Below are 15,809 nucleotides of genomic sequence, written 5' to 3' on the forward strand. Positions count from 1 at the left end.
CATCACCTAATACTTCCTTACCAAGGGTAAAATTCATAAATTTACGGAAAAATTCATGGTGGCTAAAGGAAAAAAGAAAATTTAGAAAAAGCCAACCCTGCCAATGTCACAGGAAGGAGTCCCAGAGACTGCAGTGAGCTGGGCCTAAGAAACATCCCCAATTCTGAACTGAGGCCAAACAACAACTGAACCTCCAGTTTGAGAGGAGAGAAGGGAAAAGCACCAGGAAACCCCAGAGCAGACGGGGAATATCAGCACATCAGCTCTGAAACCACAAAAGCTGCACCAAACTGGATTTCAGTCCCTCCCTGCCAACATCTCCCTGCAGCCCTTGGGGAGGGGAAACACAAATTCCCCAGGGAAACACACAGAGCTGCAAAAACCCCACACACAGCCCCAAAAAGGGCAGCTGGAGGAGGCAGCAGCACCCACAAAATTCTGGGGAGTCACTGCCAGATTCATCTGAGGCTCCTGAAGGGCTTCGTCCCTCCAAGCACAAACACATCTCTGCAATGGAAAAGGGAGGCTGATCTCCTTGAAAACCACTTAATTCCAAATCCCCTGGAAGGAAGGCAAGGAAACAGGCAGGGTTTAGTCTGGAGAAGGAGAGAGGGAGGGAGGGCTGCACACTGCCTGCAGAACAACTCCTCCCGTGAGGCACCAGATCCAAACACCCACCAGGGCTGGAGGCAAACGGGGCCAACCTGCAGCACAGCTCAGCTGCCAGGGAAAGGAGATGTCAGGAGGAAAACCAGGTGGAACCAAGCCTAACTCTGGGTTTACCCCCATGGAGCATCCTCAGAGCTGAGCAGAACAGCTCCTGCTCCCTGTGGGATGCAGGGAGGAGAAGGAGGGATGGAATCACAGATTCCTGGGGTCACTCTCTGCCCTCCCACCCTGGGCAGCAGGACACAAAACCATTTCACTGCAAATCCCTGGAAAAGAAGGCAAGGAAACAGGCAGGGTTTAGTTTGGAGAAGGAGGGAGGGCTGCACACTCCCTGCAGAACAACTCCTCCCGTGAGGCACCGGATCCAAACACCCACCAGGGCTGGAGTCAGGCAAGGCAAACCTGCAGCTGCCAGGGAAAGGAGATGTCAGGAGGAAAACCAGGTGGAACCAAGCCTAACCCTGGGTTTACCCCCATGGAGCATCCTCAGAGCTGAGCAGAACAGCTCCTGCTCCCTGTGGGATGCAGGGAGGAGAAGGAGGGATGGAATCACAGATTCCTGGGGTCACTCTCTGCCCTCCCACCCTGGGCAGCAGGACACAAAACCATTTCACTGCAAATCCCTGGAAAAAAAGGCAAGGAAACGGGCAGGGTTTAGTTGGGAGAAGGAGGGAGAGCTGCACACTGCCTGCAGAACAACTCCTCCCGTGAGGCACCAGATCCAAACACCCACCAGGGCTGGAGTCAGGCAAGGCAAACCTGCAGCTGCCAGGGAAAGGAGATGTCAGGAGGAAAACCAGGTGGAACCAAGCCTAACTCCGGGTTTATCCTCATGGAGCATCCTCAGTGCTGAGCAGAACAGCTCCTGCTCCCTGTGGGATGCAGGGAGGAGAAGGAGGGATGGAATCACAGATTCCTGGGGTCACTCTCTGACCTCCCATCCTGGGCAGCAGGACACAGAAGGTCCTGGGGGGAATCTGGGTAACAAATTTAGCAAAAGAACTCTCATGGCCGTTTCTGCCTCTGGAACTGGAATAATTATTGATTTGCTCCCATCCAGTGCCCTGCAGCAGCACCACACTGAAAGCACTTTGGAGTCAGCCAGAACTGGTGCTGTGGGACAGTGACCCAGCAGGAACACTCTTTTCTTATCAGAAAGAGAAGAATTTCTATTTATCCTGGATTCTGGGATGGTCTGAGACACAGTTATGGCAAACCCAGCTGCACCAACACTTGCTCAGCTTCTTCCTACAACACAAAGAGGATAAAAAAAACCAGGTATTTATTTAGAGATGTCTTCTGAGTGCTAAATATTTAAATTGATTGGCCTACCCCATCCAAAACTCCACTTCAGAAGCAGGAGGTCATGGAGGAAACCATCAATGCACCCAGCAGACAAACAGATAAATATTGAGCATCCTCATCACCTCCTTTATGGCTCCTCTTCAAAAAATAAAAGCCTCCCACTGCATTTGATGGTTTTTTATCAACAGCACAATAAATCAGTGCCATCTAGTGGAGTCCAAAATGTTAACCTGGGCCACAGCTTCCAAATCTTACCTGTCTGGAATTTACAGCCTCTCCAAGAGCCGTCCCTGCAGTGCAGGCAGCTGATCCATCAGACAGACGAGTTTAACCCTGCTCAGTTCCCCTCACCTTCCACAAAGCTGCAGGACCAACACCTGGGGCCCAAAACACCCCTCCAGCATCAGCAGAAACTCACCTTTGGAGCTCCTGAACGTGCAGCCAACAGCTCTGCAGCCACACAAATATGGGCCAAAAACCAACAGAAATGTTCAGTGAAAGGGAAAAAATCCTGCACGGATTTATGGGCATTTCCCAGCAGTGTAAAACTAATAATGCACGAGGATGTTGAACACGGTGCCACCACCACAGTTCATTAAGAGCACCCCAATCAGCACTGTGGGATTCTGTGCTTCTCTGGTTCAGCCCCTCCACAAGATCATTTCACTGCTTTAGGACAGTCAGAGAACAGGAGCACACACCACAAACTCCACCAGAACCCCTCCCTTGTGGCAGTGTGCTTCAGGTAAGCACAAAATGTGATTATTTCCCCTTCCATGGCACAAAACCATTTCTGGGGTTTGGGATTATAAACCCCAATGCAGTGCTCACACACCATTAACCCCAAACTGGGAGCAGTGAGTGAATTCACTGGCAACAGAACTGACCAACAGGATCCCACCCCAAAGTTCCAAACCAACTCCTGTCCCACAGCTCCAAGGGGACAATCACACACCTGCCAGCAGCAAAAATCACCTTCTCCTTCCCAAATGCTGCTCCTCCTCCAGCAGGATTTAAAATCCCCCAGGAATTTCACAATCATCCCCAACCCCGCTGCTCCAGTGAAGAATCCTGGCTCCCACGTGGGAACCTTTGGAAATTGCCATCAAACATGGAAATGCAGATACTCTGAAAGGCTCTGACGCAACGCCAGGCAGGGATATTTTTAGTTCTAATCCATTTAAAGTGCTAAATTCCAAGGGAATCAGCAGCATTGCTTTCACTCCCCACTCCAGCTGAATTCCTCTGCTCCCACTGCTGCTGCAATCTTCAAGGAAAAGGAGATAAGAGAACCCTTCACCTGATAAGAAAATACCTTTATCTTTTGTTTCTTTAATGCTCAGAGCTGCTTCTGCATGTGCCACTAAATAATAAATCACACCCCATAAATCTCCTGGGCACAGAGGACACTGCAGGAACCCATCAATAATGCAGGGCCCAAACCAGGAGTGTGGGGTTTCTATTTTTATCTCCAGGCTCCTTTGGATGGACCAATTTAGGTTGATGAAAAGCAGCTCCTGGGAATACACAGAAGCTTTGGAATAGGGCACTGAACACCCTCCAGACCTGCCAGAGTGCCTGCAGCTACAAACCAGAGCCTGGAATTCAGGGCTGAGCACAACAAAAATGGTCCTGAAAGTCAGGGATGGACACAACAAAAATGGTCCTGGAATTCAGGGATGGACACAACAAAAATGGAATTCAGGGATGGACACAACAAAAATGGTCCTGGAATTCAGGGATGGACACAACAAAAATGGTCCTGAAAATCAGGGATGGACACAACAAAATGGTCCTGAAAATCAGGGATGAACACAACAAAAATGGTCCTGAAAGTCAGGGATGTACACAACAAAAATGGTCCTGGAATTCAGGGATGGACACAACAAAAATGGTCCTGAAACTCAGGGATGGACACAACAAAAATGGAATTCAGGGATGGACACAACAAAAATGGTCCTGGAATTCAGGGATGGACACAACAAAAATGGTCCTGGAATTCAGGGATGGACACAACAAAAATGGCCCTGGAATTCAGGGATGGACACAACAAAAATGGCCCTGGAATTCAGGGATGGACACAACAAAAATGGTCCTGAAAATCAGGGATGGACACAACAAAAGTGGTCCCGAAAGTCAGGGATGGACACAACAAAAATGGAATTCAGGGATGGACACAACAAAAATGGAATTCAGGGATGGACACAACAAAAATGGAATTCAGGGATGGACACAACAAAAATGGAATTCAGGGATGGACACAACAAAAATGGTCCTGAAAGTCAGGGATGGACACAACAAAAATGGTCCTGAAAGTCAGGGATGGACACAACAAAAATGGTCCTGGAATTCAGGGATGGACACAACAAAAATGGTCCTGAAACTCAGGGATGAGCACAACAAAAATGGTCCTGAAAGTCAGGCATGGACACAACAAAAATGGAATTCCACGATGGCTTTGTGGTTGCATTTAACCCCAGATCCATCCTCAAGAAGCAAGAATTCTTCATATAAAAATGGCTTCTTTTAACCAAAACAATCAGGATTTCAAAACTTGGGATTTCACCTGCACATTTTGGCACACTCTGCCTTTTTTGGGGGGATTAGCAGGTAAAATGTAACTAAAACAGAACAGGTTATCAGAAACTGAAGCACACCTAGTAAAAAGCAAAAAAGAGCTTTAATTTCTTGGTGTTAGATAGCAGTAACAGAGATTTTCCTGAAGGCCAGCCTGTAGAGCTCCCCCATCTCCCACAGGTATTATTTTCACATTAAAACCATGCAATCCCACAAGCTTGTGCAGAAACCATTTCTTTCTGCTCTTGTCTCAGCAGCAAACACCAACCACTGCCAGTGATAAAAGCAGAAATACCTGAAGTGTGTTTGCCCAAAACACAAAAAACCCAGGCAAACACTCCAGGGACTGCTCCAAGGGCACCTCTGCACTCTGAATATTCAACAAAATAATGGGAAAAGCTGCTCCAGGAACTGTGTGTTTTTAAAAAGAGCGTCTTAAAGAGATTTTTTTTTTAAATCAAAAGGTTTGAGGTGCAGCTTTCTCCAGGAAGCGAAACTGAGTGAAAAAATACCTCAGGGCTGGGTTTGCTCTGTGCTTTGCTGGTGATGCTGAGGTTTTTTGTGGGACACACAAAATGCTGACACAGATTGGCTCAAACCCTCCCAGGGCTCCCTCCTCGGAGCTGGGAGCAGCCAGCAAGGAAAAGCAGAGTTCCCATCCATTTCTGGGTTTTCCCACAGCATTAACTGCAGTGTCAGCAGCCAGGCAGGGCCTGGGTGGGAAATAAAATAAAAATAAATCCCATTTTCTCTGTCAATTAAAAGCCTGGTTTTTCAGCAGGTGTAACCAAGAGCAGCACCAGTCACGTATTTAAAAGGAAATGGTCATTGAGCAGATTTACATTGATTTTTATTCAAGCAGGCACTTGGAGTTTTCATAGGGATCCCTCAGTACCTGCGAGCAAAATTCCTAAATTCCTCCCTGGGACTGGATAAAAGCAGGATTTACCTCCTCCTGCAAAGCCAAACTGCACACCACAAAAATCCCCCATTTTCTGTCAGGAATAAAAGCATGCCACCAACAAAACACCCGCTGCTAGAGGAAAACAACTTTTATTCTATACAGAGGATCTATAACTAAATAACTTTTTATTTGCCAGTGTTTATGCTGAATAACTTTTACTCTGAACAGGAATATTTCCCAGTATTTCCTGCTCTGGAGCTAGCAGTCATGCTAACCTGCAGTGGGAAATTAAAATTACAAACAATCACTGCAGCACTATGTTCTTTTTGTCCATGAAGCACAAACTACTCCAAGTTTGCTTGTATTTCATGAAATATCCATTCTACAGAGAAATGGAGAAAAACTGGAGAGCAAAACAGCCAAAGCCCATCCCAAATAAAACCCAATGGCAAAGCCAGAGGTGAATCAATATAAATGAAATCTCTCATGCTGCAGCTCTTCTTACAGTAAAAAAAAAAATAAAATAAAAAAAAAAATTTAAAAAAGAGGTTGTTCCAGGCTGTCTACAAGAAATAAATTTATATTTTATTCCCTTCATGTATTCCAGCTTCCCTCCTTCATTCCCAACAAACCCCAGCCAGGAGGGAGCAGGGAATAAATGGAATAAATGGAAAAAATGCTGGGAGCCTTCGCAAAGATCATGGGGAGATTAAAGTGCAGGAGGATTTAGGGAGTGTGCAGTAATTCCTGTGTCTGCTCCACGCTGCACTGGGGGATTATCTGCTGCAAACACAACTGCAACACTCTCCAGCTCTGTTCTTTTGACTCCTGCAGCTCTCAAGAACCAAAAAAGTTCCTTGGCCAAGCAGCTGCTGGGTGTATTTTGCTGAAATGCTCAAAGTGCCCTCCTGTCACCATGAGCACAGTGAAAAATGCAAAATTAAACCCTCCAATGTCATGATCAGCCAATAATGATGGAGCATTTTGATCCCTGGGCTGCACGGGATGTGTGCTGCACATTAAAGTTTAAAAGAGGTTTTATTTTGGTTCTTTTGAGGATTTCAGAGCACACCCAGGTGGGCTCCAAGTGCTTTATCAGAGCCTGCACAAAATTCATCTGAATGATATAAAAACCCCACCAAGGCAGCTCTCAGTGAAGGGAAATGCACAAAATTCATCTGAATGATATAAAAACCCCACCAAGGCAGCTCTCAGTGAAGGGAAATGCACAAAATTCATCTGACTGATATAAAAACCCCACCAAGGCAGCTCTCAGTGAAGGGAAATGCACAAAATTCATCTGAATGATATAAAAACCCCACCAAGGCAGCTCTCAGTGAAGGGAAATGCACAAAATTCATCTGAATGATAAAAAAACCCCACCAAGGCAGCTCTCAGTGAAGGGAAATGCACAAAATTCATCTGAATGATATAAAAACCACACCAAGGCAGCTCTCAGTGAAGGGAAATGCCAGTGCTGCTTGTACTCAGGATTTCCTGCTGCACCTCACCTCCAAAGCCTGCAAGTGCAATGGGCTTAAAGTGGGAATATCAGGGAAATAAATGGGAATAAATGGGAATAAATGGGACTTGGCTGGCAGGGATGGTTTGGGGGTTTCCTTCTGGCTGCAGGGACACAGGCAGGGCTCTGCTGAGCCATGAGAATCCACCCACTGCTGCCCCAAAACATCCACACAAACCCCACCAGCTCTGACTCAAATACAGCAAAAATGGACTCTGAGCACAGAAACGCTCTCCCCACCTTGCTGCCTTAACAAATCACACAAAACCCCCTCGTGCTCCTTGCAAAAATGCCCAGAAAATCCCATTTTGTGCGCAGAGAACAACAACAAACACACCCAAAGCTGCGCTCCAGCGATTCACTTCCACCAAGAGCTCGGAACCAACCTCAGCCCAGGCTGAACATCATCCCTCGAGGCTTCCTCAGCTCCCTGGAGACCTGTCTGGAACTGCTGCTTGCCACAACTTCACTCCTGAAATTCACACCAGCAGGAACTCTGCCAGGGCTCTCGCAGAACAAAATCATCAAGTGCAAGGAAACGTGCCCAGGAGTCGATGAAAGGAGGAAAAGCAGCAGCAAAGAGACACCAAGGACTCAGCAAACAGCTCAATGATATTGATTAAACACAAACCCAGGATTTGGGGAGCACGGTGAGAGGTTCACTGTTTGTCTGAAATGCAGATTTTTTCCTTCCAACAAAAGGTTTTGACCAGGATCGGTTCTCACCTGTCCTCACAACAATTCACAAGCACAGTCTGCAGCCCAATTCTCTACTCACTGTAACAAAATTCCTGGACTAGAACATCTGTATGGACATCTGTATCCAACTACACATATATTTTAATATATATCTGTATTTTTTTCTTTAATCTGTCCATTTTCTCCTTCAGAACACCAACCATCACCCACTGACACATCCCTGCTGCTCACTGGAGGTTCAGTATCTACGGGGTTTTTGAGATTTGTACAAAGAAAAGGATCCCAAATCTCCCCTTTTCTGCATTTCACACAGACACAGCTCGTTCACACCTCACCTCACACTGCCCCAGAGCAGCAGCTGGAGGGACATAAACCCACAGCACCAGAGGAATGCTGGCTTAGACCCTGCTATTCCAAACTCACAAAATCTGAGATTTCCATAAGCTTTTCATCGAAAAAATCCTGTCATTCCAAACTCACACATCTGAATTTCCCCAACCTTTTCCTGGGACAAATCCTGTCATTCCAAACTCACACAATCTGAGATTTCCCCACCCTTTACTTGGGAGAAATCCTGTTATTCCCATAATCTGAATTTCCCATACCCTTTACCTGGGACAAATCCTATTATTCCCACAACCTGAGATTTCCATAACCTTTACCTGGGAGAAATCCTGTTATTCCCAAATTCACACTATCTGAATTTTCCCACCCTTTACCTGGGAGAAATCCTGTTATTCCAAACTCACACAATCTGAGGTTTCCATAACCTTTTCCTGGGAGAAATCCTGCTATTCCAAACTCACACAATCTGAGGTTTCCATAACCTTTTCCTGGGAGAAATCCTGTTATTCCCACAATCTGAATTTCCCCACCCTTTACCTGGGACAAATCCTGTTATTCCAAACTCACACATCTGAATTTCCCACCCTTTACCTGGGAGAAATCCTGTTATTCCAAACTCACACAATCTGACATTTCCCCACCCTATACCTGGGAGAAATCCTGTTATTCCCACAATCTGAGATTTCCATAACCTTTACCTGGGACAAATCCTGTTATTCCCAAACTCACACAATCTGAATTTCCCACCCTTTACCTGGAACACCTTGCCATTCCCAAACTCACACAATCTGAATTTCCCACCCTTTACCTGGAACACCTTGCCATTCCCAAACTCACACAATCTGAATTTCCCACCCTTTACCTGGGACACCTTGCCATTCCCAAACTCACACAATCTGACGTTTTCCCAACTTTCACCCCTCCACGTTCCCCAACGGGACCACAACCTCGAGCTTGGCCTGCTGAGATCCCAAAAGGCAAAACCCCCAGAAGAACTGTCCCACATTTAATTTCACAGCCCAGCTGCCTGAGGAGCTGCCTGGGGTGGATATTTGACTCTCTGTGCCCGTTTGGCAGGGCAGAGCCGCGGGGCACTCGGGGCAGAGCGGTGCTGTCCTTCCCCAAACGCTGCCCGGGCTCTGCTGCTCTCAGCCCTGCCACTTGAATGGAATAAAAACCCTTTTGAGCAGCACAATCCCAGAGCCTGCACAATGCAGAGCACAGCTCCTTTGAGAGGGTGATTAATATGCAAGGACAGGCTGGGCTCGGAGGAACCACCACCAGCATCCCCAGCCCTGAGCTGCCCTCAATCCCTGCCTGGGTTTATCTCAAATTGTGCAATCATGCCCCAGAATAGAGCCCAGTTTGCCCATTTTGTGCCAACACCACCAAACTGGCTGCTCCTATTTCAAATTGTGCAATCATGCCCCAGATTAGAGCCCAGTCTGCCAATTCTGTGCCAACACCTCCAATCTGGCTGCTCTTCCTTTAAAATATGCAATAATGCTCCAGATTAGAGCCCAGTCTGCCAATATTGTGCCAACACCTCCAAACTGGCTGCTCCTATTTTAGATTCTGCAATAATGCCCCAGATTAGAGCCCAGTTTGCCCATTTTGTGCCAACACCACCAAACTGGCTGCTCCTATTTTAAAGTATGCAATAATGCCCCAGATTAGAGCCCAGTTTGCCCATTTTGTGCCAACACCACCAAACTGGCTGCTCCTACTGTAAATTGTGCAATAATGCCCCAGATTACAGCCCAGTTTGCCAATTCTGTGCCAAAACCACCAATCTGGCTGCTCCTCCTTTGGTTTTATTCAAACCCAGCTTTGAATATCCCACATACGAAGCTGCTGGAAAAAAAAATGGGATTTCAATTTTTGAATGCTTAATGCACATCAGTCTTCACTGTAAAAAGAACTGCACTTTATAAATAAATGTTTAGGGTTTTTTTTCCCATAAAACAAGGACATTTACAATCCTACAGTTTGATTTCAGGGACAATTAACTAAATTCTGCAGGAATATATTGCAGTTGTAGTAACATTTAAAGTATTTTTTATACAGTTGCTTTTGGGACAAGAGATATTAAACATCTGGAAAAGCCCATCCAAACATGGAGGCAACGATTTTCTATTTCCATTGTCTAAAATCTTCATCATTTTATTTCATCATCTATCACCTGCTCAATTCCACAGCTCAGCCAGGGCTCTCCTCTGGAAAGGACCCTGAATTTCAGTGATGCCCTGGTGAAGTGATGGGCATTTGTTTTAACTCAAAATAAATCAAATCTGCTTCCCATGTTAAGGAATCGACCATTCAATGGATTTCCCAATATTTTTCCACGTTATTCCTCCCAGGTTGTACTGAACCAGCCAACTCCCATTTTCCCAACACCCCCCAGACCTGCCCTGTCACAAGATCTGGATGAAAACAGAGGATGGATCAGCCCTGACACAGATCCCATGACCGCCTGCAGCCCCAGATGGATTTCCTTGGATCAGAGGTGGGAAATGGCCCTGCCTGGGCCAGGGCAGCAGGAATGGCTGTGGGATCAGGGATCAGGGCCTGCCACCCCTGGGCTCTGTCCCCTCTCTGACCTGGGGTGCAGCCTCAATTTACCTGGGACCTTTGGTGCCTCCATCCCTGGGCAGGGCAGGGGCACTGAGCCCACACTGAGCAATCCAGAGCAGACACAGACCCCTGAAAATCCCCCATTCCCCAACCCCAGCTCTGTTTCTGCAGAGGCAAGTGGGGACATTAATCTCCAGGCACGAGCATCATTTTTATCTTGTTCTTGCTCTGTGATTTCTGCTGCAAGCACCAGCAGAATTATCTCCATCCCAATTATTATTCACGTTGAAGAATTCAGATAACTCCCCCTGCTCTTAAGCACAGCTCTATGTGACTCTACCCCACAGCTGCTGCTGCTGCTTCTTCAGAGGAATCTTAAAGCAATTTGCACTTGCTTTGCAGGATAAACCTCCCATTGTGTGCTGTTCCCCAAAAATCAGCTTTTCCGGCAGCTGCCTGCAGATCTGGAGCTCTCAGGACTGAGGCTGCTGATGTCCCACATTTGTCCCAGTCAGAATTTAGCCCAAGCACCTCCAGCACACAAATTCTCGGGTCAAAAGCCACCTCAGAAGCCAAAGCTCCAACAGGGTCCAAAAAATGCTCCGGGGAAGTTTTCAGGTGGCCTTGGGTATTTAAAATAAATGTCAGCACCTCCTCTGGAGGGGGAGTCCTCCCCTGGGGGCCGGTTATTCCCATTCTCCCAGTTTATAACCAGCAAGGAAAACACAGTTCTGTTTCCTCGTCCAGATTTACAAGTGAGTCACATTTTGCATCCGTGGGACAGGACAGAATTGGGAAATAAACAAAGAAATCAACACCTGGAAAACACTGCCTGGGCAGCATCAGATCCTGGAACAGCCGTGGAATCGGAGCCAGGGAGGCTGGAAAAGCCCCCCAAGGCCATCGAGTCCCCACCCTGCCCCCCAATCCCTTGGACACCTCGGGGATGGGGAATCCAAAGCTCCCAGGGCAGCCCTGCCCACGTTCAACCCTTCCCATCAGGGAATTCCTCCTGAAACTGCTTCTTGTGCAACCAGAGCATAGTTAAGGCTGGGAAAGACCTTTAGGACCGTCAAGTGTCATTGTCAGCCCTCGTGTTCAGCACTGAACCCTGCCCTCGAGGGCCATGGGCAGGGATTTGCTGGGCACTTCCAGGCAGGGTGACTGCATCCCGTGTGTGCCATTTATCCTGGGAAGGTCTGGAATCTGCATCACTGACTCCATGGAGAGGGATTATCTGCTTTACCACCAATGCAAAGCACTGGATTGGAAGCCATACATTTATTTTAATCTGAATTTTATCCTCGATTCTGATCTATTTCCCCCCTTCCACGCGCACTGCAGACCCAAAGCCCCAGGAACACCTCCCTGCAGAGGCAGGCAGGAGCAGGAGCCGCCGTTTGGCTCTCGGTCACTTCAAAAGGCATCGCTGCTAACGAGCAGCTGCATTTCCCCACCGGGAACCCAGAAGGGCCCTGCTGCCAAGCCCTGCTCATTTCCATCCCTGTGCACAGCCAGCCCTTTGCTCCATGCTAATGTGTTTTCCTAAACAAAAGGAGCCACAGCCAGCCCAGAGCTGACCTTCACATTTGCTCCTGTGATTGGGATGGCTCAAACTCTATTTGCCTGGTGGCTGTTGGTTGTTTTTTTCTTTCTTTTTTTTTTTTTTTTGGTTTTTTTTGGGGTTTTTTTTTTTTGGGATCACGTTAATAATTCCTGAAAAACATGCGCACAGGAACCATCCAGGAGAGAGGAGCTGCTGGGAGCCGTAGTTCCCTGCCAGACACACCCTCAGCCCAGTTATTCCCATTCTCCCAGTTTATCAACAGCAAGGAAAACACAATTCTGTTATCCCTCGTCGTTTTCAAAGTTCCATATTTACAGCTGAGTCTCGTCGCTTGTTTCACATCACATTTCACATCCGCGGGAAAGGACAGAATTGGGAAATAAACAAAGAAATCAACACCTGGAAAACGCTGCCCTGGCAGCATCAGATCCTTGAAGCTTCCTCAGAATTCCCTGCACAAAAGCCACAGCACAATTCCAGGGGGCAGAGGCATTTGGGGAAGTTCATAACGTCCATCTCACCTCGAACACGCTGCAAACCCCATGTTTCCAAAACCGCCCCAGAAACCCACCAAAAACCCCCAGAAATATTTTCCATCACCAGCTGCGTGAAATAATGAGGAAAGCCGCAGGATGGCCTTTGAAATGAGGAAATAAACTGGGCTTTGTCTCCTCCCCGAGCTATCCCCCTGCTCCTCGCAGACTGATGGCAGCAGATGCAGGATCCCCTCCTCCTCCTCCTCCTCCTCCTCCTCCTCGTCCCCCAGCAATTGGTTCTGCTTCCCTGGCAGCCCGTGCAGGAAATCCATGGCATCGCCCTCCCACCCCAAACAAACAGGAAAACCATCAAAACCCCCCCATGGCATTCTGCACCCGACGGCAGAGCAGTTATCCTTAAAATACATTTCTGGAGCCCAGCCAGGAAAAGTGAAGGCACTTTCAGCCTGGAGAGCAGCCACAATGTTTAACACTTAAAAAGCGGGTAGTTGTGAAGTTACTCATTTGATATGTCCTTAAAAAAACCTCTGACAAAACCCTAAAAAACGGGCTAAAGACCCCCCCAAAAAAACCCCAGCCCAAGAGTCAAGTCGGGAATTTTCAAGTTCATGTGTCAAGGGGATAAAGTTGATAGAAAATCCTCTCTATTCTTTAGGAAACCACAGTTCTCAGGATGGACATGAAAGGAGAGGAGCCATCTGCTCTGTCTATAAATCAGCTTCCACATTATCAGAGAATGTTTTAATTTTACAGCAGACTAAATAAAATAAATCATCACTACCACGGGCCACGGGGGTACACACGAAATGTGGAATTATTCTAAAAGCCATAAAAAACACGGTTCGGTTGTGAGCCCACCCCACAACAGTTTCCTCAGGGATTCCTCACTGATAAATATCTCCCTCTTGCCTCCTCTTACATTTAAGCTGAAGGTTTTTTTAGCAGCACAATCAGAAAATAAATAAAAATAAATAAAACACCCTCTTGCACTGACATCTCCACAGCTTTCAAAGCAAAATTCCTTCTCCCCCATCACAGAGCGGTGAGCTCAGCTGGGGGAAAAAAGAAGGAACACGACCAGAGCATCCTTGAGGGTGGAAAGCAGAGCTGGATGTGCTTGGTGCTGCTTTCACCATAAACACTGCTGCTGCTTTGTTCTAGCTTTTTAATATTTTATTTGGTTTTTGTGTTCTCCATTTTGTGCTGATTTAACAGATCCAGCTGTGCAGCTCCCTAGGCAGTCTCCATATTCATAATTATTATTATTGGATAAACATGTATTCGAGTGGGGCAACAGATGATATGCAGATAATTTTCCTTTTGCTTACTCCCATTTATTTCCCCTGGGAAAAAAAAAAAAAAAAAAAACACCACAAAAACGCCAAAGCAAGGCGCTTTATTGTGGCCTCCCGAGCCGAGAAAGGCGGCGGGGATGTGGCGGGGAGGCGACGGCTGTGCCGCGGCAGGAGCAGGGATGTGCAGCCCCGGGGACGCGAGGGTGTGGCCGGGCAGGATGCGGAGCCGGGCAGGGCGGGAGCGGCTGGAACGGGAGCGCGACCCCCCCGCGGCGCACAGACCCTCTCAGCAGCGCTCTTCTCTTTTATTGCGATTACACCGAGGCTGAACGGCAGCGCTGTGCCCGGCAGAGCCGGGCAGGGCTCAGGGTGGGCGCCGCGCTGATGATAAACAGGTGGCTCGGCTCTGGCAGCAGCCCCGGGGACACGGGTGGCACTGTCACCGCTGTCACCGCGAGCGCAGACAGAGCCCGGCAGCGGTAATTGCTTAAGGAGATAAAAATCCTCGGCGTGGGGAGGGGTGTGGGCACGGAGGCAGGGATGGAACGCGGCAAGGACAGACGCACCGACAGCCCCAGGGAGCGCGGGGACGCGGACACGGCACCGGGAAAATCCCGGAGCGCACGGGGGCTGCCCGCCAGGCGCGGTGACAGCTGCGAGGTGGCGAGGGCACAGCCAGCCCGGGATGCTCCCGAGGGACGGGGAACCAGGGCTGAGGAGCACAGGACAGCCGGGACAGGCAGCAAACACCGGCGGAGCGCAGCGCGGCTCGGCAGCGCTCCCCGGGGAGCGCCGGGGAGGAGAGACAGACGGACGGACGGACGGACGGACGGATGGGTAGCACAGGGCTGCAGCTCGGAGCGGGGATGCACCGCACGGGGATGCGGCTCGGAGCGGGGATGCTGGCCGGGGCGGGGCCGGCGCAGGTGTGGCCGCTCCATCCCGCCGCTCGCAGCCCACCTGCCGCTCCCGGAGCCGGGCGGTCACCGGCGGCTACCGAGCGGCCACGGCGGGGCCACCGCACCGCCGCTCGCGCCCGGGGCCGCTCCACAACGGCAGCGCCCCGCGCCCCTCCTTTTTCTTTCTTTTTTTTTTTTTTTTTTTTTTTTTCCCCTCTCCCTCTCCTCCTCCTCCTTTTATTATTCCAGCCGCTCCACGGCGATCGCATCCCTGGCTCCCTCCCCGGCCGCGTCCGTGCCCCGGCGGCGGAGGGCGGCGGCCGCGGGAGCATCCTCGCGGTGCGCAGCGAGCCCGCCGCGACACCGCACGCAGCATCCCCTCCGCGCCCATTGTCTGCGCCCCCCGCGCACCGACCCCGGCCCCGGGGGAGCCCGGCCCGGCCCGGCCCGGCCCGGCCCGCCACCCTCCTCCTCCTCCTCCCGCCGCCGCCGCCCCGCGGCCCCGCCGAGCCCCCGCAGCCCGGGGTCCGCCCGACCCCATTGTTCGCGGCGCGCCCCCGCCCCGCCGTACCTGCGGCCCGCAGCAGGACGAAGGCGCAGGGCAGCACGGCGAGCGGCAGCAGCATCGCACCGGCGGGACGGCGAGCCGCGGGCCGGGGCTGCGGGCGCGGGGAGGCGCGGGAGCCGAGCCCGGCGTGGCCGCTCCGCTCAGGCTGCGCCCGGCGCGTCCCGGCGCCGCCGCGCTGAGAGACTGACAGCGCCGCTCCGCCCGATCCCTCCGCGCCGCGCCGCGCCGCGCGCCGCCCGACACCTCCGCCGCGACAAGTAGTGCCGCGCCCGCTGCGCGCCGGCAGCGGCGAGAGCTTTGTGTGGGGAGGGAGCGAGCGAGGAACCAGGGAATGCTGATTGTTGGCTGTTGTCGCCGTGGTGTTTATTACCAGAGCGTCAGTACAGTA

General features: G+C 50.0%; 1 protein-coding gene across 2 annotated transcripts in view; it reads right to left on the bottom strand.

Moving 5' to 3' along the window:
- NCAM1 (neural cell adhesion molecule 1) overlaps positions 1–15,561 on the bottom strand; it is a gene marked incomplete at its 3' end in the record, with an annotated part of 88,792 nt that extends 73,231 nt beyond the window's left edge. For both annotated transcript variants that reach the window (XM_084221498.1, XM_084221499.1), the window contains exon 1: positions 15,425–15,561. In XM_084221498.1, coding sequence (XP_084077624.1) covers positions 15,425–15,479 — 55 coding nt within the window. In that variant the 5' untranslated portion in view covers positions 15,480–15,561. The remainder of the gene's footprint in view (positions 1–15,424) is intronic.
- Positions 15,562–15,809: the final 248 nt, after the last annotated feature.

The sequence above is a fragment of the Fringilla coelebs genome (assembly GCF_963513975.1).
Source record: "Fringilla coelebs genome assembly, chromosome: 25".
Taxonomy (NCBI): Eukaryota; Metazoa; Chordata; class Aves; order Passeriformes; family Fringillidae; genus Fringilla; species Fringilla coelebs.